The sequence below is a fragment of the Glycine soja genome, chromosome 7, assembly GCF_004193775.1.
Source record: "Glycine soja cultivar W05 chromosome 7, ASM419377v2, whole genome shotgun sequence".
In the NCBI taxonomy this organism is placed as follows: domain Eukaryota; kingdom Viridiplantae; phylum Streptophyta; class Magnoliopsida; order Fabales; family Fabaceae; genus Glycine; species Glycine soja.
Window position 1 is genome coordinate 3,059,048 of NC_041008.1, and position 26,769 is coordinate 3,085,816.

At 32.9% G+C, this 26,769-nt stretch overlaps 3 protein-coding genes across 7 annotated transcripts; 2 read left to right on the forward strand and 1 right to left on the reverse strand.

Moving 5' to 3' along the window:
• The first annotated feature begins 653 nt into the window (after positions 1-653).
• LOC114418161 lies at positions 654-8,002 on the forward strand. Of its 2 annotated transcripts, none has more exons than XM_028383375.1 (9): positions 654-940; positions 1,283-1,445; positions 2,239-2,413; positions 2,987-3,021; positions 4,063-5,013; positions 5,975-6,106; positions 6,733-7,023; positions 7,157-7,219; positions 7,593-8,002. In XM_028383375.1, the coding sequence occupies exons 2-9, from the start codon at positions 1,317-1,319 to the stop codon at positions 7,752-7,754; spliced, it is 1,938 nt and encodes a 645-aa protein (XP_028239176.1). In that variant the 5' UTR covers positions 654-940; positions 1,283-1,316; the 3' UTR covers positions 7,755-8,002. The 2 variants fall into 2 exon arrangements, with proteins under 2 accessions (XP_028239176.1, XP_028239175.1); XM_028383374.1 differs by having other exon boundaries at positions 655-940; positions 2,978-3,021.
• A 1,324-nt stretch (positions 8,003-9,326) lies between these two features.
• On the forward strand, positions 9,327-15,872 carry LOC114418162 (developmentally-regulated G-protein 2). Its single transcript, XM_028383376.1, has 12 exons — positions 9,327-9,451; positions 9,549-9,630; positions 9,846-9,913; positions 11,153-11,229; positions 11,415-11,595; positions 12,409-12,465; positions 13,086-13,160; positions 13,310-13,429; positions 14,492-14,662; positions 14,787-14,900; positions 15,043-15,213; positions 15,357-15,872. The coding sequence occupies exons 2-12, from the start codon at positions 9,561-9,563 to the stop codon at positions 15,450-15,452; spliced, it is 1,200 nt and encodes a 399-aa protein (XP_028239177.1). The 5' UTR covers positions 9,327-9,451; positions 9,549-9,560; the 3' UTR covers positions 15,453-15,872.
• Positions 15,873-18,047: 2,175 nt separating this feature from the next.
• LOC114418163 (protein ELF4-LIKE 4-like) lies at positions 18,048-19,891 on the reverse strand. 4 transcript variants are annotated; one of them, XM_028383377.1, is made up of 2 exons: positions 19,494-19,891; positions 18,048-18,771 (listed from the first exon to the last, which is right to left on the reverse strand). In XM_028383377.1, the coding sequence occupies exon 2, from the start codon at positions 18,734-18,736 to the stop codon at positions 18,392-18,394; it is 345 nt and encodes a 114-aa protein (XP_028239178.1). In that variant the 5' UTR covers positions 18,737-18,771; positions 19,494-19,891; the 3' UTR covers positions 18,048-18,391. The 4 variants fall into 4 exon arrangements, with proteins under 4 accessions (XP_028239178.1, XP_028239179.1, XP_028239180.1 ...); XM_028383378.1 differs by lacking the exon at positions 19,494-19,891 and adding an exon at positions 19,407-19,493; XM_028383379.1 differs by lacking the exon at positions 19,494-19,891 and adding an exon at positions 19,033-19,400.
• Positions 19,892-26,769: the final 6,878 nt, after the last annotated feature.

A 26,769-nucleotide genomic window follows, 5' to 3' on the forward strand; every position in this document is an offset into this window, starting at 1 on the left:
ATATGAACAACAATTTCTCTCTCTAAGTATTTTAATACAATCACATATCTAATGAACTTCAGATCACTAGCTAGGCTGGAAAAAAAATCCTGTATCATCCACATGCTCGGTGGTATATTTATCAAGTTTATACATTTACATACATTTAAATTTACTCAAATTCTCATCATTTATAATATTCATTACATATACCCAAAAAATAATATTCATTAAATATAATAAATGCACGTTGACTTTTAAATTATACTAAATTAACTATCTCAATGAATTCATAATTAACTTAACAATAAGTATATATCACGTCACTCATGATGACAGAAATCATTTTTAAAATTTTCAAAATTTCTTAAAGTTAATTTTTTTTAAAAAAAAGATTAAGAACAAATTTAATTATGAACATAACAGTTAATATAAATAAAACAATTTTTTTAAGTTCAATGCATGAAAAAACTATGGATAAACAATAAAATAAACCCTTTTTGCATCTTAAAAACCAAATAAACTATACCAAGATGTGTTTTTTGAAAGCTATGTAGAGACAGACGTACAGACAGAGAGTCCAAAGCAAAATAAAAATCCGGATTCCACGCCAACAATTTCAATTCACTTCAGAAAAAAATTTCGAATCCGAAGCTCAATTCAATTCAGTCACTAAGTCACTCTCCACAGCGTAATCAAAAAGCAGACCTAAACGCACACACCTCTCTCCATTCTCTCCCAACACCCACACACAAAAAATTAATTGCAAAATTAAATTAAATTAAATTCCCATTAAAAAAAAAACCCAATCCACTGTCGTTCAATTTCATTTTCCTTTTACGTATCCAAGAAGTTTCTCATAAACGATTCCTCATAGAATTCAAAACATTTTTCAACTCGTTTACTGAGTGGAGTTCTGCTGCTTCGGCTACTACTAGGTCCAATCGTTCTCTACTCTATGGTGAGTCCAACTTTCAATTTTTATCATCTGGGTTGTTTTTAATTTACTTTTTCATTGACCCCAATTGTGCATTTCTTTGTCTGAGCAACATTTTGTGGCATTTGTGAATTGGGATTTCAGTTTTGTAGTGTGTGCGTTTGTGTGTGTGTGTAATTGGTGGTCAATTGGTGGTTTAGGCTTCTGGGGCATGATTTCTTTGCCTGAAAGTTTTGATTTTTGAAGGTTTAAGGTGTTGATGGTATCAATTTTCAGTTTACGTTATCTGGGTTTGAGTTGATTTTGTTGAAATAGTGGGTTTTTTGTGTTGGTAAGTTATTTGCTTTGTGCTTTATGGTTTTGCAGTTTCTGTACTTGAGGTGCATGTGGTTGATACTCCATGGAAACTGTGGTTGGAATTGAGGACAATGATGATGGAAAGTTTGAAGACAGTGGGGTTGATAGAAGCAGTTCAGCTTTGTCTTCACCGAAGCAAATTGCCAACCCAATTGTATACAAGCTTGTTCGGGTAGCATATTTAATTGTTCGTTGAATTTTCAGTTTCTCATTGTAATTTGGATGGATATGCATGTTTTTAAGGCTTTTTAGTTTGATACTTAGATGACAACAAATCAAGATGAAATGAGTTGCTAGGGAACCTTAGTGTTTTTTTTTTCCAGCATACTAGTACCGTTTTAAGGGTTGTGATGCTATTTTTTATCCTTATAATTTACCTGTTTATTAGACTAAAACCCTAACCATTGTCCCTGAAGTGTTCCAATGTTTCATTTTTCTTTGATTCATATTAGGAATTATTAATTATTAGATTAGGTCTAATAATTAATAATCCTTAATAAATAATTCTAATATGCATAAATATCAGCATGATTGCTTGTTATTCTAGCTGTGTCACTTTTTTGTTTGCCTATTATTTATTATAGCATTCACAATACCTTGATACCCTTTTTTTCCAGAAATGGCCCGCAATCTCAGCTACGAATTAACAAAATTCCTGACGGTTTCCCATCTTCCTTTTGTAGTATAGTTGTTCTATAAATTACTTTCTTTGATGACTGTGCTTTTTTTTTTATTTAAGTTAACTCACTTTCCCTAATCTTATGTAATGGCTGAAATGAAAATGTAGAAATTTGAAAAAGGAATGTGACTTTGTGTTAAGATTTAGTTTAATTAAATCAAAGAAAAGCGGAAGTTTATTTGAAAGTAAATATTTTATTATTTGGTTCTACATTTTCTTGTGACTTATACTTCTGTTTAAGCTATATTCATAATTCTATGAGTTGTCTGTCTGATATGATCTTTAGGTTGAAGGTGATGGGAGGTTAGTGCCTGCAACAGATGATGAAGTAATGGAGGTGGGGGATTTTCTTGAGTATGAAAACAGTGAAATGCATGTTGTTGCAAACACTGGACAGAGTTTGGAATGCATATCAATTGAAAGATCATCTTCTGGGAAGCTTCGATTGGAGTGTAAGGAAGGTGCATGCTCAATCTTTTAGTGTTACTGTTGCTTCTCAATGTTGGAATGGCATGCCAAAGCATTTGTAGTAGTGGTTACATCAGACTATATCCTGGGATTTCTTGGCTGTTTTACAGCAGCTTTATCTCTGCCAAGACCAGGGATTTGAGTGTTGTCCATGTCTTTCAGTCTTCTTTTAGTTGTTCTCAAGACTAAAATTTGTGTCTTTATTTTTTTTTAAGTTATATATAGCATCTATTTTTACAGTGATTAATTTGGGATCAATGATTTCTGTGTGTAAATCTGTTGAAGGCTTGAGGCTTTGTATCTCTGGGACATTACTTTTTGTCACTAAATGCATTCTTGTTATTATTTACTGAAATTCTTAGCTTGTTTGTAACTTTAAAGGGTATAATGCCTATTATCTAATTTAAAATGTTGATGAACTCTTGATACTCTCATTAGTTATATGGTCATAAATTTTATGTTTAGGCAAATGCTGTGTCAGTTAACTTATTCTCTTCCCTTTCAAGATCTTTTTTCGTATTTTCTTTCAACTAATTCTGTGGGTGTTTCACAATTAGGCACTGCAGAGGCAGATTTGGGGGAACTGAATGCAAAATTACAGGTAATCAGATCTCTTTTGTTTTTTCTCGTTCCTTTCCTCTCTATATTGATTTCAGAATTAGAAGGAAAAAAAACTCTACTTTGATCTATTGTGATTCTGTTTGAACAGTTGGAAAAAGTTGGTGTGTCCAGCTTAATATTTCCTTCTGTTAGAGCATACTTAATAACAAATTTATCTGTTTCATATCCCTCGTTAAATTATGCAATGTAGAGCAAGTGATGGCCATATTAATTACTTAATTGAGTTTAAAACATTTTATGTAGTCGTTGCAGCATGCTTTTTCCTGTTATAATTACATTTTCCCTTTCTTTAGATTAGATGTGGGTCTGAGATGTATTCTCAGGAGATCCTATTATATATTTTGTAGTTAAGACATATGTATTTTGATTCAGAAAAGATTACTTCCTAGATTCAATTTCCCATGTATGAATCATGCACAGCCAATGTGTACTTTCTCCCGATGTAATTTTCCTCATTATTGATTAATAAAATTTCTTCTTTTATCTGACAAGAAAAGAAAATTACTAGTTTGCCTTGTATGCGTAATGTAGTAACAGATAGCTTAAATAAATTTCTACATATTAACAACTGACTCAGGTTTATCCAATTAAGAATTGTTGCACTGAATAATTGATGATACTTTAGTTTGGCAGAACTATAGCATATATTTATGCTTGGATTTAGATATGTATATTGCAAGTTTTGCTACATTTCATTCTTTGACACAAGAAGAAAGTTAAAATAGGTGTCATCGTGCATTGCTTCTTTCCTGATCATGAGTATGAATATATGTTCTTGTTTGGATTTAACTTTCCGTATGAGTCTTTGACCATGGGTTTTTTTATCCTTTACGATACTGTATGTGGTTTTTATCTGGAAAGTGATTAATTACCCCATATTTTCATAATAACATGTTGTGGTCTTTTTCCCCCTTGGGTCATTGCCACATAGTTTTGGGGGCTTTGCTTGCATGTGTGAATATCCTGGTATTTTTAGTATATTGTTTCCTACCTCTAAAATTTCTTGTAATACATTGAACAGATTTTGCAAAAGGTCAAAGAGGAGAAACAACGCATATCATGTGGATCACCTGCTCATTCTCATGTAAATATAGACAGCCAGTGTTCAGCTGATAAATTTCCAGTCATAGATGGGAAGGTTCAATCTGAAACTCCCTGCCAGGAAATTCCTTCTATAGCATCAAGTTTAAATTATACTCATAGTAATCAATCTGGGAGTATTGATCAGTGTTCCAGACCTTCAGAAGGAGTAATAGAGAGTGGATCATCTGCTTCTGCTGTCTATTCCAATTTAAAGCCTGATCTTTCAATGTCAGATGGAGAAATATGCTTGGACAAGCTATCAATCAGAGAACTGCATGAACTGTTTAAGGTAACATTTGGTCGGGAAACCACTGTTAAAGACAAACAGTGGCTGAAAAGGAGGATTGCCATGAGTTTAACTAATTCGTGTGATGTTTCAGCTACAACTTTCATTATTAAAAATAACAAAATAGTTAGAAAATTTGAAGAAGAAAGTTCTGGAAATATGAATGCTGGATCTTTAATCTCTTCGGGAAATATGACTGAAGAAGAAGATGTCAACTTTAAGGATTCATCTGCTGTAAATGCTTGTGGAATTGAAGATAACCAAGTTGTTTCTGAAACAAGACCAGAAATTGGATTGGAAGATGAGAATTATCAGACAGGACAAAGAGCTGCAAAAAGAATTCGGAGACCTACAAAGAGATATATTGAAGAGCTCTCTGAAAATGAATCTAGAGAGCACAATCCGAGGTTGTCAATTTCTAATAAACCAATGGGACTTGGACATGTTTCTCCAACTTTGAATGTCAGGCCTGCTAGAAATGCTTTTTCAGAGGTGAGAACATATGGCACCAGGTTAGACTCTCTCGGAGGTTCTGATGTCCAAATTCCTTGTGTGTCTCGGGTTCGGAGAAGTCGTCCAAGAAAAGATATTGCATCTCTTATGGTATGTGATACTGTTAATTGTGTAAGTATATTAGTGCAACACTTCGTTTTAAATGTTAACTTTACCCCCCTCAGTAAAGCATGATTCCTTTTGTTCATGTTTTCTGTTTCTTTCTACTGTCCTTATTGTTGCTTGATGCAAGATGTTGAAATTATAGGAATTTAAGTAGAGAAGGAGCAAAAGAAGCACTGAATAATAGAATATAATATTGATGTGTGATATGCAATGTGTTTAGGCTTTATATAAAGCAGCATCCCTTATTTAGGTCTGACTCAACTTTTTAGTGGGTTTCTCTTCTTAAAAAGAGAAGTCAGGACAAATGCAATTATAGACAAACTTGTAAAAATAAGTGGCATTTTTTGTACAAAACAAAAACTTAAAAAATGCAGCTTCTATTGAAGCTAATTGAAGGAACTTCTGCTTTTAAGATGTCCATAAAAGCCGGGTCACTATACTAGCTCTAGAATCCTCATTAATCAAATTAGGATAGAAATCATGTAATATGGAAACCATTCCTATGAGATCGTTGAAGATGTTCTAAATTATTCTGAGATTCAACAATGATATTATGAGATTTTTTTTAGATATTTTCAAACCAAACAACTTGTTCTTTTATAAGATAAAGAAAGTAACTTAGTTTGCAAGTTAAATGTATCTTTTTGTTTGAGTTAGATACATAATACATAATTTTTGCCCTTTTCTTCATTTTTTTAAATGTCAAAGCAAATGTGATAGAGGTGCAACTCTTATCAAAATGCTTCTTATCAATGTTGTCTTCAGGCTTTGCTGTGTATTATAGCATGCCTGGGAAATGTCCCTTAGGTGCTTCATGCCTTTCCAGTGGTGCCTTTCTACTACTGCTATGTCTTTCCAGCAGAATTTTCTTGATACCATTTTGTTATTCATTTTGGAAAGTGCTTTTATTTTCTTACATTCAGAAAAAAATATGTTTTTGTTTCAGAAATTCCATCCAACTAGCATGGGTGAGGCTGAAAAACTGAGTAATAAGCTCCTTGAGCATAGTTCTGATGCTGGTAGTGAGTTTCCAGACAAAGTTTTGAAGTCAAGAATGCCTTCAAAGTTTCATCAACCAGTAAGACCAACTTAGCCTTTGATAATGGTAGAAAGTGTAGTTTTTTTATTTGTTGAAACACACATACACAAGAAGAAATTCATTAAGACAAGTGTTGCTATAGTGCTTGATAACTCTTAACCTGTCATGGGAGTTGGGAACTATGTTATAGCACCTGGAGAAATCGCGAATGCGTTGATTTTGTCAAGTTTCAATTTTATATTTTTAAAATGTTTTTTGGCTTCTCATCTTTATTGCTTATTTTGCTTATATATATTTTTTTATCATGAATGCTTGAACTCAACATGGTAGCAATTGAAATTTCTATTTTGCAGTGGGTCAATAATCGATTCTAATTAATTGTTTCTAATCTGAATATATTATCTGTAAGGTGTTGGGAAGGTACTGTTTAAGTAGCCTGATCAAATAGCCTGAATGTCATTTCCTTGATGTGGGATAGTAAGTGGCATGACATGTAATTGAAGCATTAGCTTAATGAACTAGGTAAATTTCTACAAGTTTTCATGTGTAGGACCTTGAAAAAGAGATAACTGACAACTATAGTATGACATTGTTTTGTTATTTTATTTAATATATAACATGACTTTTTTGTTCTTTCTGTTTGTGGGTGGGTGTGTTCGAAATAGTCCTCTTCTGAACCTGTGAAAGAGCAGTGTCCAGTAATAGGCCCGGTTGAGCTACGGCAGGAATTGAGGCCAAAAAGGGCAGATCCATCCAGCCATACCTCAGATGACAATAATATAGTTACTGTTCCTACTGCAAAAGGAGGGATGAGGAGGAAGCATCATCGTGCATGGACTCTTGTTGAGGTGATTAAATTGGTGGAAGGTGTGTCACGGTGTGGAGCAGGGAGGTGGTCCGAAATCAAACGGCTCTCCTTTGCATCATACTCATATCGTACCTCTGTTGATCTTAAGGTAATCATTTTGAAGTCTGGTAATAAGCTAAGTCATGTGCAGTTCTGATTTTTTTAAAGATGGTAGAGTATGTGGCAAGGCTAGATTTTGGTCTTCCTGCATGCAAACATTGAACACACATTTTGCTTTTCAGGACAAGTGGAGGAACTTGCTCAAAGCTAGCTTTGCACTGACACCTGCACCTGCAGATGAGGGGGTAAAAATTTATGATACTAATCTTAATTTGATCTTGTAGAGGTGGGTTAAAGTTAGGTTTCTTCAACCTCATGTCTAGTGCCAATGCATGCATGGAACTGAATTAAGCATGCATGCCTTGACCCTTGAGATGCCATTAATGGTTATCCTTTAACGAAGTTGCTATACTATTATACAAATGCCATCTTTGCGTAATGCTCTTCAGTTTGCATGCTTTTGTGGGTTGCAAATTCATGCAGTTCCTGTTTACTGAATCCCTTTGTCCTTGACTTTATAAAAGTGGGAATTATTACTGTTCTAAAATGAGAAATTTTATAAGTTATAAATTCAGTTTCCATTATTATACTGACATGTATTTTTATTTTGGTATATAGATAAATTTGCGGAAGCATGGTACGGCTCCCATTCCTGAGAAAATTTTGCTGCGTGTAAGAGAGCTTGCTGAGATGAATTCTCAAGTGCCTCCAAATTATAGCTCAAGCCAGTTAGCATCTGGTGGAGGGAGTGTGCATGGAGATAGATCGGGGTACTTGTAAATAAATACTAAATTCCTTATCAGGCAACAAAAAAAAAATATTAAAAAACTAATTTCTGAACTTTGTTAGACCAATCCTTTCTTGGATGCATAGAGAGTAAGTAGATGCAATCTTGTAGACAGTTGAGAGATTGATTAGATGTTTATGCACTGAAACGTTGAATAGAATCGTGTCACTTTTTGGTTCTCACTGTTTTGATGGTTGTAAATTTTGGTTCTCACTTTTAAATTACAATCGTGTTCGTTTAATACTAGACTTGGCGTTGTATTTCTGTTTTAATGCTGTTAATCGAATGGTTTAATGAATTTTGCAACTATCTGAATAATAAGGGAAAAGGTGCAACACTTTACTAATCTTACTTTCTAGGGTTGATTTAGAAATCAATCAAATGGTAATAAATTTGTGAAAATAAAAACAGGTTTGTGCAAGTTTGAGACTTTTAATGTCAAAAAGTGTTTTCGATTGAATAGAAGTTTATTTTCATTCGTGGAATCTTTATTTTGTCCAGTTGAACATGGTTTTTGTAAAAGGTAAGAATGCATTTTGTTTTAAGAATTTAATTAGAATAAATTAATAGATTAATAATGTAAAAAGTACATTGTTATCTAATAGATTAGTGACTATTGTAATAATTATTTATAAAGTTATATTTATAATGATTTTCTGATAGTGTGATAGTCTTCTGCTGGTAGTATTTATTTATTATAATTTCTTGAGAGAACACTGTATTTAAGAAGAGTAAATGTTAACCATTTTGGATTTGATCAAACTCTAGCTAGCATTATACAGAGACTAATATTATTTATGAAGTGACTGTTAACTTTAAATAAAATATTATTAACGAATGAAATTATATTTTGAAGCCTCATGCAATGGTTTTATTAATTTCTCTCCTGGGCTAGAAATGGAGAAAGAAATGTGTTTGGAAAAAACTTGCACTCAACGTTCACTCAAATGGCAGGCCATAGTTACTTTTATGTTTTATTGCATGGAAAAATGAGATTGTTCATTTGAAGTGGACACACCTAAAAAAGTTGGAATGGAGGAGGAAAAATTATTTTCATCTCATTCCACCCTAAGTAGAGAGAAGGAAAAGATGAGAGATATTAGATGGATTGTGCTATTCTATTTTATTTCATTTTGAACAATTTTAAAAAGACTTAATTATTGTGGTCCCTTAATTATTTTAGAATGTTCAATTAGGTTCTATTTTCGAAACCTCTAATTTTCAAAAATTTCTCAATCAGGTCCTTTTTGTTGAATTAAGTTTGACGACTGATAAAAATTCGAAGGTTCAATTTTGTTTCTCTATTTATATATTTGGTCAGCCCTAATTTGACATTGATTTATGTAAAGGTGTTGTTAGGTGCATCCAGCCAACACTTAAGATGAAATGACAAAAATAACTTGAAAGGCTTACGGACCACCCTCACGCACACCCATCACAAATACGAAAAAAAACACAGGCAGTTTTGATATTTTAAGAAAATTCTGGGTGCACCTAGAAACACCCTTTATGTAAGTATAATTAGGCTGGCCCAATAAGAGTTCTCAATATAAAACTTTGCCCAAAAAGAGGATGTTAAAGCTGGGCCTGAAATAATAATACTACTCCAATATTCTCTTCTCAAACCTACTCTTCTATCTTTCGCTCTCCCCCTCTGCGTTTCTGACAGTGTTACTGTGTGTGTTTTCCGGTGAGAGCTAAGATCGTAGCTTGTTTTTTTTTTTTTTTCTGTCTCTTCTTTGATTCTTCTGCTTAAGCTTAGCTGATTACCCTTTTGCTGGTTACAGCGGAAAATCAAAATGGGTATCATTGAAAAGATCAAAGAAATTGAAGCCGAGATGGCTCGGACACAGAAAAATAAAGCCACAGGTACTCATTCACTGCCTTCTGTTTTCATTCTATTAACCATACAATTCCCCCAAAAAAATGTTTTTTTTGTTGGGTTTTTGTTTTTTCTCTTACTTTTTTTTTAAAATAATTATTTGGTCCTATGGTCTAGTTTTGGGTTGGGGTTTATCTTCTATGTCATGTTGTGTTTGATAATTTCGTGATTGTTAATGCATTTGAATTTGGGTATTGTGCAGAGTATCATCTTGGGCAGCTCAAGGCTAAAATAGCAAAATTAAGGACACAATTATTGGAGCCTCCAAAAGTATGTTGTTATTTAGTTACTGTTTATATCATATTGTTATTCTAAGTTTGCTATTACTCGATCTCTTGTGATGATTTATGCAAGCTTTTGTTGTATGTTTATCTTCTCTTAACTGATCATTGAATGGCACTTGTCCTTTTAACTTGGTTAGTTTGATTCGTGATACTTCTTATCCTTTTGCAAAAATGAGAAACCTGATTGCATGTGCAAGCAAAAGACTTTAAATTGTGGTTGCAGTTAAGGCTTAGCTGTGGTCCACAACCACAGCCTAATGCAGTTTGCATCAACCACTGCAACCAGGATGTTTTGGCTCTTCACATGATGCAATTCACAATTCAAGACTACTAGAATGATTTCATAGATTTCTAGTAGATGTTTTACTTTTCTGTAGAGTGAGGTCTGTTTTAATATTTGTAGATTAGGAAAGGAGAAAATATGCTTTGTCTAACTTTTTGCATTGACGGTATTTTGGCCTTTGCCAGAATAATAATCAGACCCTAAACTTTTATTTCTAGTTGTATTGTTGTTTGACCTACTGAAGAATTTATGCTCCTGCCACTACTTCATTAGCATACATTCTTAGAAGAGAGAACAATGACAAATGCCTAGCCAGAGGCGATTGGTGGCTTTCCTCTGTCTATGATCTCGGTTTCCCCAGTCTTGGAATTCTTTTAAGAAGTAATGGATTTGTCTGAATTTTGGAATTCTTGTATCAATTTCTATTTATTAATTTTGAAGGCATCAGTAGGAAGAATAAAATTTTATAGCAATGTTTTTTTTTTGTTGGGTTATGGAATAGTGTTTACTGTTTATGGATGGACTGAGATGCTGGATTCTGTTATCTAAAACTCCTTCCCCATAATTTTTTAGTAGTGCAACTGCCTTCTTGACTTATATCTACATGGTAGCTTAGCACAACAATTTTCAGTGATTTTTTTCTTTTCAATTTACTCAATTGTTCTGTTTTTTTTTGTTTCCTTGAGTTTGTTTTTTATGTTTTCTTTTTTTTTCTTTGTTTTAGGAGGACTTCTTATTCTTGTTTAGTAATCCTCTTTGTCCTGACAAATTCTTATAACTATTGTACTTGGAATCTGGTTAGTTAGTGAATCTTTTAGACTTTTATAGATTCTTTTCAGCGTACCTAGGTTTCTCAATTTTTTGTCTGCCACAGCTTGCTATTCTTCTGTAGACATTTTTATAGGGTGTGATATATTAACTTGTTATCAATTTCTGTAATAGGGTTCTAGTGGAGGTGGAGAAGGATTTGAAGTTACAAAATTCGGTCATGGACGTGTTGCACTGATTGGATTTCCAAGGTCTGTCTTCAAAAAAGACTCTTTCCCATTAATTTTCTTAATTGATTACAGTTACATTGGGCTATATTTCCTTGAATGATTGTAAATAAGTTGTGTGTGTGTGTACTTGTTTTGGTGTCTGCTTAAATTTTATGTGGGCTATTTAAACTACTAACCCTTTCCATTTTTCCTTTTCATTGTTCCAGTGTGGGGAAGTCTACTCTTTTGACAATGTTAACGGGCACACATTCTGAAGCTGCATCTTATGAGTTTACTACTTTGACCTGTATTCCTGGGATTATACACTATAATGATACTAAAATTCAGTTACTCGATCTTCCTGGAATTATTGAAGGTGCATCTGAAGGCAAGGGACGTGGAAGACAGGTAAAACTAAAATTGCTTATTTCTATCATGCCAAGGATGGTGTTTTATTTTTTCTTTTAATTGATAATCAATTTGAAAATAGTGCTGTTATACTTCCTAATACAGCAAACAGAGGTGTCTAGTGTTTACTGAGCAGAATGTGATTTCAGTTACCTCTAACTCAACTTAATTGGGGCCAATTAGAATTGGTTGACAGTGTCTCGGAAAAAGGCTACCTTTGTAGGGGCTTACTAGAACGGCTGAGTGAAGCGTCATAAAGTGCAACCATGAGACGTTAGCTCTTAGGTGGTTGAGATCCCACATTGACTAGAGATATGGCCTAAATAGTGCTTATAAGGTTTAGGCAGTCCTCACCTTACAAGGCAGTTTTGTGGGGTTGAGTTGGACACAAAGCCCAAATTTTAAGAGAATATCAAAACCTATCATAAATCCGTTGTTGGCCCACCTGCATTGCCACGCTCCAAGCCTATCCCTTGGGTGTGAGGGGGTGTGTTGGAAAGCCGCCTTAGTTGCAAGCTCCCTTGCTCACCTTAATTCTGGCCTTTCAGAATTGGTTCAGTGTCTCAAAACGGGCTACTAGGAGAGGTTGACTTTAAAGGTTGAGTGAAGTGTTGTATAGTGCAGCTCTGGGATGTTGGTCCTTAGGTGGTTTGAGATTCCACATCAACTATAGATATGGCCTAAAGTGCTTATAAGATTTGAGTAATCCTCAAATTCTAAGATGATGCTTCGTTCTTTTTGGTCATTGTTTGGAAAGCGTGGCTTCCTTATCATTAACAATGCAGGATTTTTGTTTTCTGAATGTTTTCTCAGGTTATTGCTGTTGCTAAATCTTCAGACATAGTATTGATGGTTCTTGATGCTTCCAAAGTAAGTGCCGTTTTACATTTTCTAAAGCTGCCTTTTACTCTTTATGTTGTTACTATTGCTAGTTGATAAAATGATATGTTGCTCATTGCAGTAAATTACTATTCTAACTAGGGATAACAAGTAGCTAAGATCGTGTTGACTCTTTAAGCATTATTATTAAAGACACCCTCCAAACAGGCCCAAGAACTAAATTAGTTGCCTTTTCATTTTGCAATTTACTCACTGGCATGGCCACTTTTAATTGTTTTTTTGTACATATATATTCACTTGCATAATTCTTTTTATCCTATATTGCTAGTACACAAGATAATAATTATATTAATGGATAATGTTTCTTACTTTGTGTTCCACTTAGTAAATAATAAATGTGAGTTCTGCATATTTTCCTTTTCCCCTTTTCTTTTCATTTCTTTAACAGGTCTCCTACCATGCAAAGAATAGTGCTAGCATATCACAATGCTTTTGTGTCTGCTCACTATTTTGTGATCCATTTTCTCAATCAATGTTGCATTTGAAATTGCTTCAGAGTTACAATTTTTAGATAAATTATAAAAGTATTTATTTGAATGTAAATTGCAAACTCTCAATTTTCTTGCCATGACCTTTTTTTTTTGTGTCAGAGTGAGGGTCATAGGCAAATATTGACCAAAGAGCTCGAAGCTGTGGGCTTGCGGTTAAACAAGAGACCACCTCAGGTAAGATTGTGCCTCACTGCCCCATTATTTTAGAGTATGTGACATGAAGCATATATTTTATGTATAGCATTAGCATAATGATCTGAGTTGGATTTATATATTTCTGTCATCATTTTCTCATTAATTTGGAGCTTTATATTTCTTGGCAGATATATTTTAAAAAGAAAAAGACGGGGGGCATTTCATTCAACAGCACTTTGCCTTTGACTCATGTGGATGAGAAGCTTTGTTATCAGATTCTGCACGAGTACAAGATTCACAATGCAGAGGTATATATCAAACTGTAAAGTAATGTCAATTGCAATTGTGGAATATTCTAATCATGCAATTATAGTTCACAAATACATGTTAAATTTGCAATTTTACGGCTGGGGTACTTCCATAGTTTGTTTAAATGGCGCAGTGCAAGTGTAGTAAATTGTGACGCTTGGATGATTGGTGATTTAAGCATGCTTTGTTTACCATATGGTAGTATGGTTGTATAGATTATTACTGTGAAAGGCCAACCCTCACAAAACCTTAAACTGTTTGCTGGTGGTCTGTGAATGAATTTATATCTCTTACTTGTTGCTTCACACAGCCTTTTGGTCACAGGGTATGCACGAATTTGCCGGCTCACTTGTGTTGAAATATAGTTTTATTATAAACTATAAAGAACAGGAGCAACAAAGATGATACTCCTAATTGCTTCATCATAGAGGCTTTAATACAAGGTCAAAGACTAACACTTCTAAAAACTTAAACTCCAGGCAAAGAGCAGAGAATGATTTTAGTTCTAACAATTAGTTTAATATTCCTAAATATTTTTTATTTGCTATAGTCATTGTTTTCTTTCTGGAAAGAGGAGAACATATTTGTCCATGAATAAAAGTGGAAATATGCAGTATTTCCATTCTTAATGATGTTTGAAGAATGAAAAACTTAGTAAACATGGTATAAACAAAAAGCCACTTTGCATTTGCTGCCTGAAAATATTAATGAACTCCTTATCTGTGACTTCATTTTCTTCTGCAATTTGTTTATATTTTGTGACTTCATTTTACTGAGTGGATCGATATTGCAAAGTTTAATCCTTGATAGCACTTGTTCCTTTAAGTTACTGTCTTTCCATGTAGAAATGAAGTTCCATGTTAATGAAAACTGTGATTATGAAAAGCAGAGCTAGGACTATCTAGGCTAGTCATGCTATAACTGGCTTTTATCAGTGATGGAACCACATCATCTTGATAAACTTTGTAATTTCCATTACTGCATTTACTATAGTATAATTGAATACCTGTTTTCTGTTACCAACCTATGTCAAGGGAGTTAGCTTACAATTTTACTTGCAGATCCTTTTCCGTGAGGATGCTACAGTGGATGATCTCATAGATGTCATTGAAGGAAACCGAAAATACATGAAGTGTGTATATGTCTACAACAAGATAGATGTTATTGGTATTGATGATGTGGACAGATTAGCCCGTCAACCAAATTCTGTTGTCATTAGCTGCAATTTGAAGGTAGGTTAATATTTTCATTGTCTGAAGAAGAAAGAGCATTAGGCTTTAGCAAATCTGTTTTTCCTTTCTCACCCTTTTTTTGCATGTTGGTAACACTACTAACACATTGTCTTGTTGTAAACAGCTGAACTTAGACAGACTGCTTGCAAGGATGTGGGATGAAATGGGTCTGGTTAGAGTTTACACAAAACCACAAGGCCAGCAGCCTGATTTTGGTGATCCTGTGGTTCTTTCTGCTGTATGTTGCATTAACATTATGCTTACTATGAACTAGTATCCCTTATTCTATTTAACTATTTTGAAAACCTTTGGATCCTTTTTTTTAAATCTTCTAATCCATCATATAGAGATGTCACTTTCTCTGGCAAAAATTGTTGTAGGATAGAGGTGGCTGCACTGTAGAAGACTTCTGCAACCATATACACAGAAGTTTGGTGAAGGATGTGAAGTATGTTCTGGTCTGGGGTACTAGTGCAAGGCATTACCCGCAGCACTGTGGTCTTAGTCACAATCTTCATGACGAGGATGTTGTTCAGATTGTGAAGAAAAAGGTCAGGAAAGCCAACCCTTCATCTTGTTTTCTGTTCTCTGACTGATTGATACATCAAATTTTCTGTTGTCTACTTGCTGCTTGCTGCACACCTTTGTATTTCTGATGTTGAGAGATTGAATGTGATATATATGTATCCTTCAGGAAAAGGAAGAGGGAGGAAGGGGACGATTTAAATCACATTCCAATGCTCCTGCCAGGATATCTGACAGAGAGAAGAAGGCACCACTGAAGACATAATTATATGACACAGCCTGTGATTTCATCATTGATTTTTGCCTAGTGGATGGGAAAAATGACTATAGGTGATGATACATCCAAAGGCAAAGGTTCTTATCTTGATTGCTCATGCAACATAGGATTGAAAATTCCTCCTGAGCACTAAGTGGGGCACCTATATTTTTTTGTCACCCAAGTGTTGTAACATCCCCTCCCCCTCTTTTGAATAATAGTTTTTATCAGTTATGAAGTGTGCATCTATGATTTGAAGAGAAGCAGAAAGTAAAGGAAACGGGTACTGCATCTTGAAAATTGTGTGTATTTTGACCAATTCAGGGTGAAAAATGGATTTGCTCCCTTGGCAAAACTTGAATAAAGTTGAGCCGAAAGATCTCAATTCAGGATAAATTTATGAGGAATTGAGGTATCTTTTTTAGAAAATGGTTAATTGGGAAAGATACATGTATTTGATATCCTGTCCAAGGAAGAGACCGCAATCCTAGGAGCCTTGTCAAATGGTAATTCAACATAGATTTTACATTTTGGAACCAAGGCAATTTTGAAGCAGCTTTGGTGATAATTAATTCAACCAGCAAAAAAACATGAATCATGCTTATTGACTGGTTAAATTCATTATCATTAAGCTGCTTATAGCAAACAATTTCCATAATGTATATATAGCCTGGTGTGTGCCACTGCAATTTGACATCCTTTGTCCCAAGACCTCACAGTAGTTTATAGAACAATAACACGGGCAATAAGAGCAATACTTTTTTTCTTTGGAAAAAATTAATTTGTTTAGCATATTACTACTTGATCGAAATCAATCAAGTGTTCCAACTACAATTTCTAGTTCTGAATTATTAGCACCATCTAGAACATTAAGTATCTATTGTAAAGTTACAAAAATATTTTTTTTATATTTTTTAGTGAAAAATATATGTTTCAATATAATGATTTAAAAATATAAATGTATAGTTCAGATTAATTTAAGTATATATCTTAATATCTTAATTCAAATAAGCATAAAAATAAATAAAACCCAGTCCTCAAAGCCCAATGCCAAAATCCAGCCCAATACTTGTTTTTGAAAAATAGTGTTGTTTTTCAAATTTGTTTCTTCCCTTTTAAAAGTGCTTGGTCTCTGATATATTTATATTAGGGAAGGATCAAACGATTCATATATGATTTAAATCAAAAACAACTTTCAATCCAAAATTGAATTTTGAGATAAAATTATTCAATTACAAGTTATTGAATGACATAATAATTTTTTTTATCGGCAAATTATGCAATAATTGATATAAATTATATCAGTGTTATTTGATTCCTCTCCATTTATATTTATAAAAAAAAATGTCCTCTAAATACTTAAACAGAGCATTTGAAGAAATTGTGAAAATATCTTCTAATTATTTTTTATTTTCAAATTTGTGAACATTTTCAAAGTTTAATGATTTTGAATGAGAAATTGATTACTGAATAATGTAAATTTGTTCCGAAAAACAGTTTTTAAAACAGTGATAAGGGAATCAAACATTACCTAAGCTCTCCTTTAGACTGTGCTTGTATGGTATAAAGAAGAGAAATATGATAGATAAAAATAATAAATAAAAAAGGTGTAAATAGATGAGAAATAAAGGCAAAAGTAAAGATGTTTTAGTTGAAGAGACATAGAAAAAGATGAGAGATAAAAATAATAATAAGTAAGAAATAATACACCCATCAATTATAAATCTATTTCTCTTGCCATCAGCTGTAACAAACCTCTATCCTTTATTTCTATCCGCTGCATATTGTTTCTGTCTACCGAAACAAACACAGCCTTAACCATGGATCCTATAACTATTGTTGGTATTTTAGTCAATAATGCTAATAAAATAATTTTTAAAAAAAAACAGATACTTAAACCAAAGAGAACATAGAGACCGACACCAGAAAAGACTATAAATACCAAAATCTACACAAGTCAAAATAAAAAGAATTAAACTCTTATTTGAATTACATTAAAGATCTTTCTTTAACTTCCTCTAAAGCTCTTTATCTTAAAAAAAAGTGTGTGTGGATGGATCCTAGGCTCAGCATCTGAACCTCCAAATAAAGACTTTAAAGTCAATTATTGCTACTTTTTCACAGTTCGGCAGAATGCCACTTTTCCTTATTTTAGTATTCTCTCTGTAGCAATTATTATGCCAATTACATTATTATCCTACCCAAAAGCCAATAAAAGTGTTCATATCAAAGAACTCCAATAATATTTCATGATTAACTGATTATGAACAAAGACAGTCCTAATCGTGTTTGGTGACCAGGATCGAGTCAATATATGGTCGCTTTCTTTGCACACCACCAAACAAATAATGAAGAACAATATCTTAAAAGGTTGTTGTTCATTAATATTATTGAACATGTTTCTGCTTCCCCCTCATAGACGGGAAGCTGAGGAAAACAAATAAGCAAATCATTTTGAAGTTATAAAAGTTCAGCATATAAATTCCCTAGATTTTAATCCTTGCTGAAAGTGTTGGTTAAAGGCCACAATCATCAATACATGATGACATTTATTAAGCAGTAAATTAGAACCAAAGGGAAAGCAACTAGCAACAACCAACCAAATGATCAACATGCAGAACAAATGAATAACTATCCAGAACTTAACCACGAAATATCAATTGGATCTAAGAAGATCAAGCTTGGAAACTTGCCTAAATGGTCCGTGAACATGCTCCATTTCATGAAGTTAACTGAGTTACACAAAAATCACAAGTGTATAGTCCTCAAATTGAAGCTACTTTTATAAATCAGATGATTAACTAAATCTCTGGGCCTCTAAACATAAAACCAATATGGAAGACTTGGCACAAAAATAACTTTGGAGGAAGTTACACATTCACACCAAACAAATTCCTTCCAGCTTCAGAATAAACTTCTTGATTGCGTGAAAGCAGAAATTCAATCAATCAGCTGGATCTAATTCTCTTCTGGTTGACTTTTCCATCAGACTTCAAAGTCCCACTGGAGTCACCTTCAGAAGAAGCCTCTCTGGACTTGGTAAAGGAATTAGAAAGATCAGCATAGAGATCAACCACCCTTCTGATATTGCTATTGAGCTCTCTAATCAAACCCACATTTCTACTCAGATTATCAGGCATCTTGGACTCATGATTTTGGTTTATCTCATTGATCAGCAACCGGTTTTGATTCAAAATATCTTGAGCTTGCAATAAGCTCTTCTGAAATACCTGTAAAAGCCTGCTATCTACTTGAGTTGAATTGCCTAATTCTCCAAATATATCACCGTCCATCTCAATTACACTTAGGATTCAGTTAGCAAATAATCCTGCAAAAAAATAATAATAATAACAAACAATAACAAGTGAATGAAAAGCTAACACTAATAACCATGATGAATATGAAGAACAAGAAAAAGAGACAAAAATGTGAGAGTTCTTACAAAATTTAAATATAAAGAGACAATCAAGTAGGAATAGGATGCTTAATCTAGCTGATTGTTGCAGATGAGAAAAGCAATTGAAAAAGTTGACTCAGTTGGAACAGGAATTTTGGGAAACACAATGATCAACAACACACATACTTTTACCTATTATTTCCTCTATCTCCCAAGCAAGCAAGCAAAAGGGAAGGAAGGGTTTGCATAAGATTCCAGAGACGAATCAAAAGACATCACCAGGAAGAAATACTTTTCTCTCTCACTGTCCTAAAGCAAGGGACCCTTTTCTAATTTCCACAAGAAAGAACCTTTTCCTTTTACTGTTACCAATGAAATCAAGATGGTACAGAGGAGGAAACAACACACACAACACAACACAAAACAAGCACCTAACAACCACAGTAGTGGGAATCCCAAAAGCCAAGTCAATACCAGAATAAGTCTTCCTTTCCCAATAAAATAACACAAACCCATATAAAAAAAATAAAAACTTGATTCAACTCTGCAATTAAGAATAAACTAACCACAATTGAAGGATGAAAGAGACAGACCCATGAGACCCAGAAACGAAAAGACGCAAACTTTTGAAGAACCCAGGAATGTGATCTTACCTTGAGAAAGTGGAGCATCCCGGTTGTGCTAAGTGACGTGAAAAGGAGAGGGGGGAAATTTGGAATTTTGTTGGGGTTGAGAGGAAAATAGAAAGATATTTTGAGGAGAATAGAATATGGGGGGTGAGTGAGGGTAAAAGAGAAGAAAGAAAGCCCTGAAATGATGGAGAAAAAAACAAGGAGAAGAGATGATAGATGATATGATAACGTTAAAACCTCGTTTACATCAACCACGGTGCGTTGTGGGCACAAACAAAACAGCGCAGCGCAGCACAAACAAGTTTGGTCTTGCAAGTTGCTCCACACTGAACCCCAATGCCAACACCACACATGCGTAATGTAACATGTAACATAACATACATTTACATGCCTTTTTCTTCTTGTCTATATATAATTGGTGTATACCAACAAGTGTTCAGAACAATACTCAGTTTGATTCTCTTAAATAGTGATCCAAATAATACTCTAAGTTTCATGAACCGTAAAAGCCTAATTAGAAGAAACACATGCTAATTAATCAATTCTTCGATAAGATTAATTATTAATAAAATTAATAGATATTTCGTTAATATTTAACCTATCCAATATATATATATATATATATATATATATATATATATATATAATTGGTTTCTTGTCTTGGCTTCGGGTATTTTTAAATTTTTTTTACAGCTATCCTTACATGAGAAAATTTCACTTTAGTTGAATAGAATTAATACGGGGAACCAAGTTTTCATTCTCAATATTTAATGTAGTTTGTGGAATTGATTAGGATTAAACCAATGTATTATATTGGTATTCAAAAATTATGAGTATTGATTAAATTATTTTTTAAATTTATCGGAATATTACTTTAATTTCTAAAGTTATTAAACAACATTCATTTGAGTTTTGAGTTTAATTGGCAAGAGTAAAACCTTTTACAACTTTGATGAATCAAAAATCATATGTTGTGCAAGTTTTAAAGTAAATTATCCTAGAAGACAACAAATTTATCATGTATAATAAAAATTTTCACACACAACGGTCACTTTAGTACAGATTTATAAAATTAATGACTAAATTGAGTGACTTTTGGCACAATTCTGGCTGTTAGATTGCATCCTATGTGTAGGGTAAGGATTTAGCACTCTTTGGGCTTTTAGCTTCCGTGGTATTTAGGTTATTAACAAGGCCCAATTCAGGTGCACTTGCTACATCTAGTCATCTACCTTTAAATATCCAAATTTAAGGTCTTTTTCATACAGCGTGTTTTTTGAAGGTAAACGTTAACTCATAAAATAACATTTAATCATTATATTTATATTTATAACTAAAAGAAGAAAACATATTGAATACTTTATTGTATTCTTAGCATAACACATGTTTTATTTCTTAATAAATAATTTAACAATATTCATTAGTGACACTATTATTGTCTTTGATGTCATTGAGTCGTATTCATATTTTTTTTAAAGAAAAAGTGAAGTTTAAGATAATATAATATATCATTTAAAAATAAAATTTGAAAAAAAAAATTACAGAGCTGAATTCATTTTAAATTTTGGTATTTATAATATAAAATAAAATATGAATAATATCATAGAATTTTAAAAAAAATATATTATAAATTTCTCATATAGTAGTTTATGAAAGCCTCCTCCCATACAGGCATGGATTAATTACAATACACGTTGAACCGTCACATGTGTATTTTTTTTAGTAAAATATGTTTTTTCATTCTCATAAAATATAAAAATATTTAAAATTTTCAATACATTTTTTTTTCTCACAAAATTAAAATATGTTGTATTTTGGTTCGAAACATCTAAATCTGCATTCATTATTTTTTCATGTCGATTATATACATAATCAATATAAAAAAAAATTGTCACATTTTATATTACTTATATACATGACCAATATAAAAACGTTACATTTATATCATTTATATATATAATTGATCTAAAAAGTTATCATTGTAAGTTTCAATTCACCTAAACTTATATCTAGATTAAAAAATGACACATTTCTATTTTGAGAACAAAAAATATACTAAAAATTTTGTTGGAACATATTTCAATCATTTTCATATTTAAGATAATTATTATTTTATAGCACAAACAGCCTAACCAAAAAAGAATTAATATTAAAGTTATAGAAATGAGTCTTTTATATAAATTTGTTAAATAGAAATTTTATATTTGTGTTTTAACAAATGTAAAATATGTGAAATTTTATCAAAATGAACGTGATGTGGTCATGTAGCGTTACGAAATTGATGCATTGGACTGTTATTAGACGTACCTATGTTCAGTTCGCGGTCCAAAGACATGAATAGGGTCACTGTCAGCACAAGTATGTGAATAATACTTTTCTACTGGCATTATATTTAGGGATTAGTCTTCAGATGCATGATTGTTACGTCCACCAATGGCGAAAATGCTTAGAGCCTCGTCAATATACTTTTAAGTTTTATAAACTTGACTGAAAATACTAGTAATACGTATACTTTCACTCACAGCTGAATGATAATTGAGTCTTCTTTTTCAGTCAACAAATAATAATTGAGTCTTCTTTTTCATTTAATTTAGTGCTCAGTTACTTTTCTTTTATCAATGTCTTCTAATTATTATTTTTATTCAATTTAGTTTTCCAAGGGCTTTTTGTGTGTGTGTGTGTTCGTGGGTCAACATTTTCCTTTTAACTTTGTTTCATCTTTCAACTTGGTGAAAGTTTCCTCAATGAGTGCATTTTGGACTAAGATTTCTTCTTTCTTTACATTTTTTCTACACTTCATTGTTAAATTATTATCCAAACCCAAATTGCCATTGGAAACTTCCAAAATTGCCTGTAAATCGCCTTTATCCAGCCACTTTATCCCTATTTTGTTTTCGATTATAGACGGCACAATATAGCCACCATTGTTGATCAAATTTTAGACAGCTATCTATATCACTGTTAACATTCTTCATAAACGAATAACCACATCAAGCACCAAAGCATCTTAGCATCATATAGCTCCATGAAAATTGGAATGCGGAGAGTAAAGTTAAAAACATGTTATCATAAAAAGATAACTTACTTGACTAAATTGAATTTATAAAGTTAAGAAGACTAAATTAAAATCCAAATTGAACTTAGGAGCCAAATTTCTTTTTAATAATATTCAAAATCCAACGCGAATAATATTCGAAGCAAATTCGAGAATCTCAAATTCTCAAATTATGTTCACTATACACCTGCACAAGTCTTGGTACATGGGAGAAGATTCTCAAGCCATGCGTTGGGCTATGAATAAATACTTAGGTTTAATGGCATTAGGTCAATGCTTTTGCTTTATTTATGTGGGCTTAGGTCTGATTAACTAACTCACCGGGATTAAAAAAATTGGTCAATTTAGTTAAGGATTAAATTTCTCTTAAATTAATATTTTTTTTCAAATCTATCTCATCAACAAAACTAACAAATATTAACCAGTGTTACATTATTCTAAGACTAATATTAATTGATAATATTTTTGTGAAAAAAAATAATACAAGAAACATTTTAAATTGAATTTTATAAAAAGGATCAAGTTCATCTTTTAATTTATACCTTATAATAAAGAGTTGAATGGAGTAATACATTAAGTAATAAGACAAGTGTTTATTGATAAGGTGGACAGCATCATAATGATACTACATGTTTTCATTTTTCTTTCTTCTTGGTTTGTAAGTCAAGGTAGTGAAATGTTACCACTTATAACCTTGCGAAGGAGTGCTATAGGTAGTTAGTTTGTAAGAAATATTTATTAACTCCAATAAGTTCTATATTTTTTTTTCAACCAACAAAAGGATAAATATTAAAGAACAAGCCCCAAGGTGTGTACTCCATAACCAAACCATACAACAAAATTATCCAAGCTCACAAAGCAAGATACACAACAAAAATACTAGACAGATAATTCCCTAAAACCCACCCTTTACAAAGAGAAAAGCATTATATACAAAGAGTAATGATACATAAACATCTTATCATTCTAAATGTTTCACCAACACCTCTTATTTCTCTATATCTCTCCTATCACATCATAAATCTTATTATATATATGTTTTTTTCTCTTTCTAGGTGTTGCATAGGAATATGGAGGGTCCTTTAAATTTTTTCTCTTATCAAATGACAATAACTATAACTCCCAAACAAAAAGCATCTCATAACTAACTATCAAACAATCCAATAAGGAATTATTATAGACATTAAAATGATCACACCTACAATCTACATCATGAAAAAATCACAACTACTCCAATAAGCATGCTCGAGGATCATTATTCCAAATTGAGAATGCATATGAAAAATCTAAATTGCTTGTAACCCATTTCCACGAAGTAGCCTTAATCTTCTCTAGCAACTTTGCAACATCTATAAGCTTTGCAAAACAAAAAAAACACATTGGTTTCTTGTAACACCCGAATGAATCACATCAGAATCAAAAGTATCCAGAGGCTTTACAGGTATGGACTATACAGTTAAGGATGACTTAAAGGAATTAATTGGTACTACCTATACCAACAAGATGCATCTACTTTTCAGTAGTCTATCACTTAAGAATTCCACAGTTAAGTGTGTTTGACTTGAAGTAGTTATGGAATAGGTGACCTTTTGAGAAATTTGCCAGAAAACGTGTGAGTGAGAACAAAGCACGTTGAAAAGTCTTGTGTTGGTATATAGGGATAATCAATGATTTTGAGAATAATTGAGTGGTATTAGAGTTGGTTGTCGAGGTCTTAGAGAGGGTTGCCTAAGAGGGTTTTAGCCGATGAAGGGTTTTGACCAATAAGGATGTTGAGTGAAGTGTCGTAGTGTGAGAGCTATCGAGAAGTCGACAATTAGGGGCGTTACAAATGGTATCAGAGCAGACATTTCTCCTAGTATGGTGTGGTTCAAGGATGAACTAGGCGGAAGCTAGTAGGCATGTAACACCCCGAATGAATCACATCAGAATGAAAGGGATCCAGAGGTTTTGCAGGTATGGGACGTACAATTGAGAATGACTTAAAGAAATTAATTGATATCACCTATACTAACAAGATGCATCTACTTTTCGACAGCCTATCACTTAAGAACTCTACAGTTAAATGTGCTTGACTTTGAGTAGTTATAGGATAAGTGACCTTCTTGGAAGTTTTCTAGAAAACATGTGAGGACAAAGCACGCTAAAAAGTCTTGTGTTGGTTTATGGGACACTCAATGATCTTGAAAACAGTCGAGCAGTGTCAAAGTTGGCTGTCGAGGTCTCGAAAAGGACTATTTGCGAAGGGTTCTAACCGATGAAGGGTTTTGACCAACAAGGATATTGAGTGAAGTGCCACAGTGTGAGAATCATTTAGAAGTTGACAATCAGGGGCGTTACAAATGGCATCAGAGCAGACGTCTCTCCCAGTACGGTGTGGTTTGAGGACGAACCAAGTGGAAGCTTGTGGGCATGTAACACCCTGAATGAATCACATCAAAATGAGAGACATCTAGAGGTTATGCAGGTATGTGATTGTACAGTTAAGAATGACTTAAAGAAATTAATTGGTATTACATATACCAACAAGATGCATCTACTTTTCAGTAGTTTATCACTTAAGAACTCCATAGTTAAGCGTGCTTGATTTGGAGTAGTTATGGGATGAGTGATCTTTTGGAAAATTTCCCAAAAAAACATGTGAATGAGGACAAATCACACTAAAAAGTTTCGTATTAGTATGTGGGGACAATCAATGATCTTAAGAGCAGTTAAGCAGCATATGAGCTGATTGTCAAGGTCTTGGAAAAGATTACCTACGGAGGATTCTGACCAACAAGGATGTTGAGTGAAGTATCATTGTGTGAAGTGTTGTAGTGTGAGAGTTGTCGAGAAGTCAACAATCAGAGGCATTACATTTATCATTTTTCAAATAAACCAAAGTACCACATACTATAGCCCACCAAATATATTTTTTTTCTTATATAGTTAATCAATCCCCGAAACTGTAGAAAATGCCGTTTGATATTCCAATGCAATGATGCTTGTATCCCCAACCAATTCAAACACAAATGTCACACAAAAATTGAATCAAGGCACTAAAAAAATATGATTTGTAGTTTCCACACATTTTTTGCATACCCTACATATAATTTATGAAATAGGAATAACATTCCTCTAAACTAGATTTTGCTTCATTTGAATTTTATCATGGAAAGCCTTCCACATAAAGCCTTGAACTTCTAATGGAATTTTCTTCTGTCACAATCCATTGGAAAACCTCATCTTGTTGACAATCCAACTCTGAGATCAAAATCTTGTAACCTGATTTTATAAAATATACCCGAGATGTATCTCCTTCTTGCACCTTCATTTAAATTCACCTTTTCCACAAAAGACTCCAACTCCCTCACCAAACCTTTTTCTCATACAAACAACTCTTGCCTCCAACCCCTGTCCCTCTTAACCATACCCCCATGTCATCTCCCTAAACCCATGATATTAACATTTTTTTTTAATGATACAACATATAACCAAGCAAACTTTGAAGCTAAACATGCATCCCCGACCCACCTATCATTCCAAAAGGAAGTATCACTCCCATCCACAACTTTTGTAAGCATATTTCTTGTGCACCCAACATAAAAATTCCAAAAATGCCCTTAAGTGTTTTATGCTTCTTTTTAAGTAAATTTTTTATGGTAGCGTACTCATTCATTTGTTTTCTCGGTTTCTTCTGGTTTTTTCATTGTCCTAAGAGGTGCATTATGCCGCTTCGGTCGAGGTGAAAGTTTTACAGAGGTACGTCAGTGGTGGTTGTGGCGGTGGTTGGTTTGGTTGTTAACGGAGGTACTTCAGAGGTACGTTGGCATTGTTTTTTTTGCGTGAAATATGGATTAAAGAATCCATAAGTTATATAAAACTTATAGATTGATTAATCCATAAGTTTTATATGACTTATGGATTGGTTAATACATATGAGTTATACGGATTTTTAATTTTTTTAATTAAAAGAAATATTAAATTTTTGAATTTTTTTAAATTATAAATATGATAATATGATTGCTAAAAAAATTAAATTAATGTGTATAAAAAATTTGTTTGTTTATTTGTTTATTTGAAATGTAATTCGTATTATTATTTTAAATATTTTTAAATAAGTGTAGATTGATAATTAATTTGTAATTAATATTTTTATATTTTGCAAATGATATTAATTGTAAAATAATTTACACTTGTAATTTATGTATAATTTATTTGAGTTTTTGTGGTCTAAAATTGATTGTTTTTTTGGGGTCATAA

Coding starts and splice junctions, on each gene's coding strand:
- LOC114418161 (XM_028383374.1), top strand. CDS start 1,317: ATGGAAACTGTGGTTGGAATTGAGGACAATGATGATGGAAAGTTTGAA. Junction 3,022..4,062: donor AACTGAATGCAAAATTACAG/GTAATCAGATCT, acceptor TACATTGAACAG/ATTTTGCAAAAGGTCAAAGA. Junction 6,107..6,732: donor CTTCAAAGTTTCATCAACCA/GTAAGACCAACT, acceptor TGTTCGAAATAG/TCCTCTTCTGAACCTGTGAA.
- LOC114418162 (XM_028383376.1), top strand. CDS start 9,561: ATGGGTATCATTGAAAAGATCAAAGAAATTGAAGCCGAGATGGCTCGG. Junction 14,663..14,786: donor TCATTAGCTGCAATTTGAAG/GTAGGTTAATAT, acceptor TGTTGTAAACAG/CTGAACTTAGACAGACTGCT. Junction 15,214..15,356: donor TTCAGATTGTGAAGAAAAAG/GTCAGGAAAGCC, acceptor TGTATCCTTCAG/GAAAAGGAAGAGGGAGGAAG.
- LOC114418163 (XM_028383377.1), bottom strand. CDS start 18,736: ATGGACGGTGATATATTTGGAGAATTAGGCAATTCAACTCAAGTAGAT.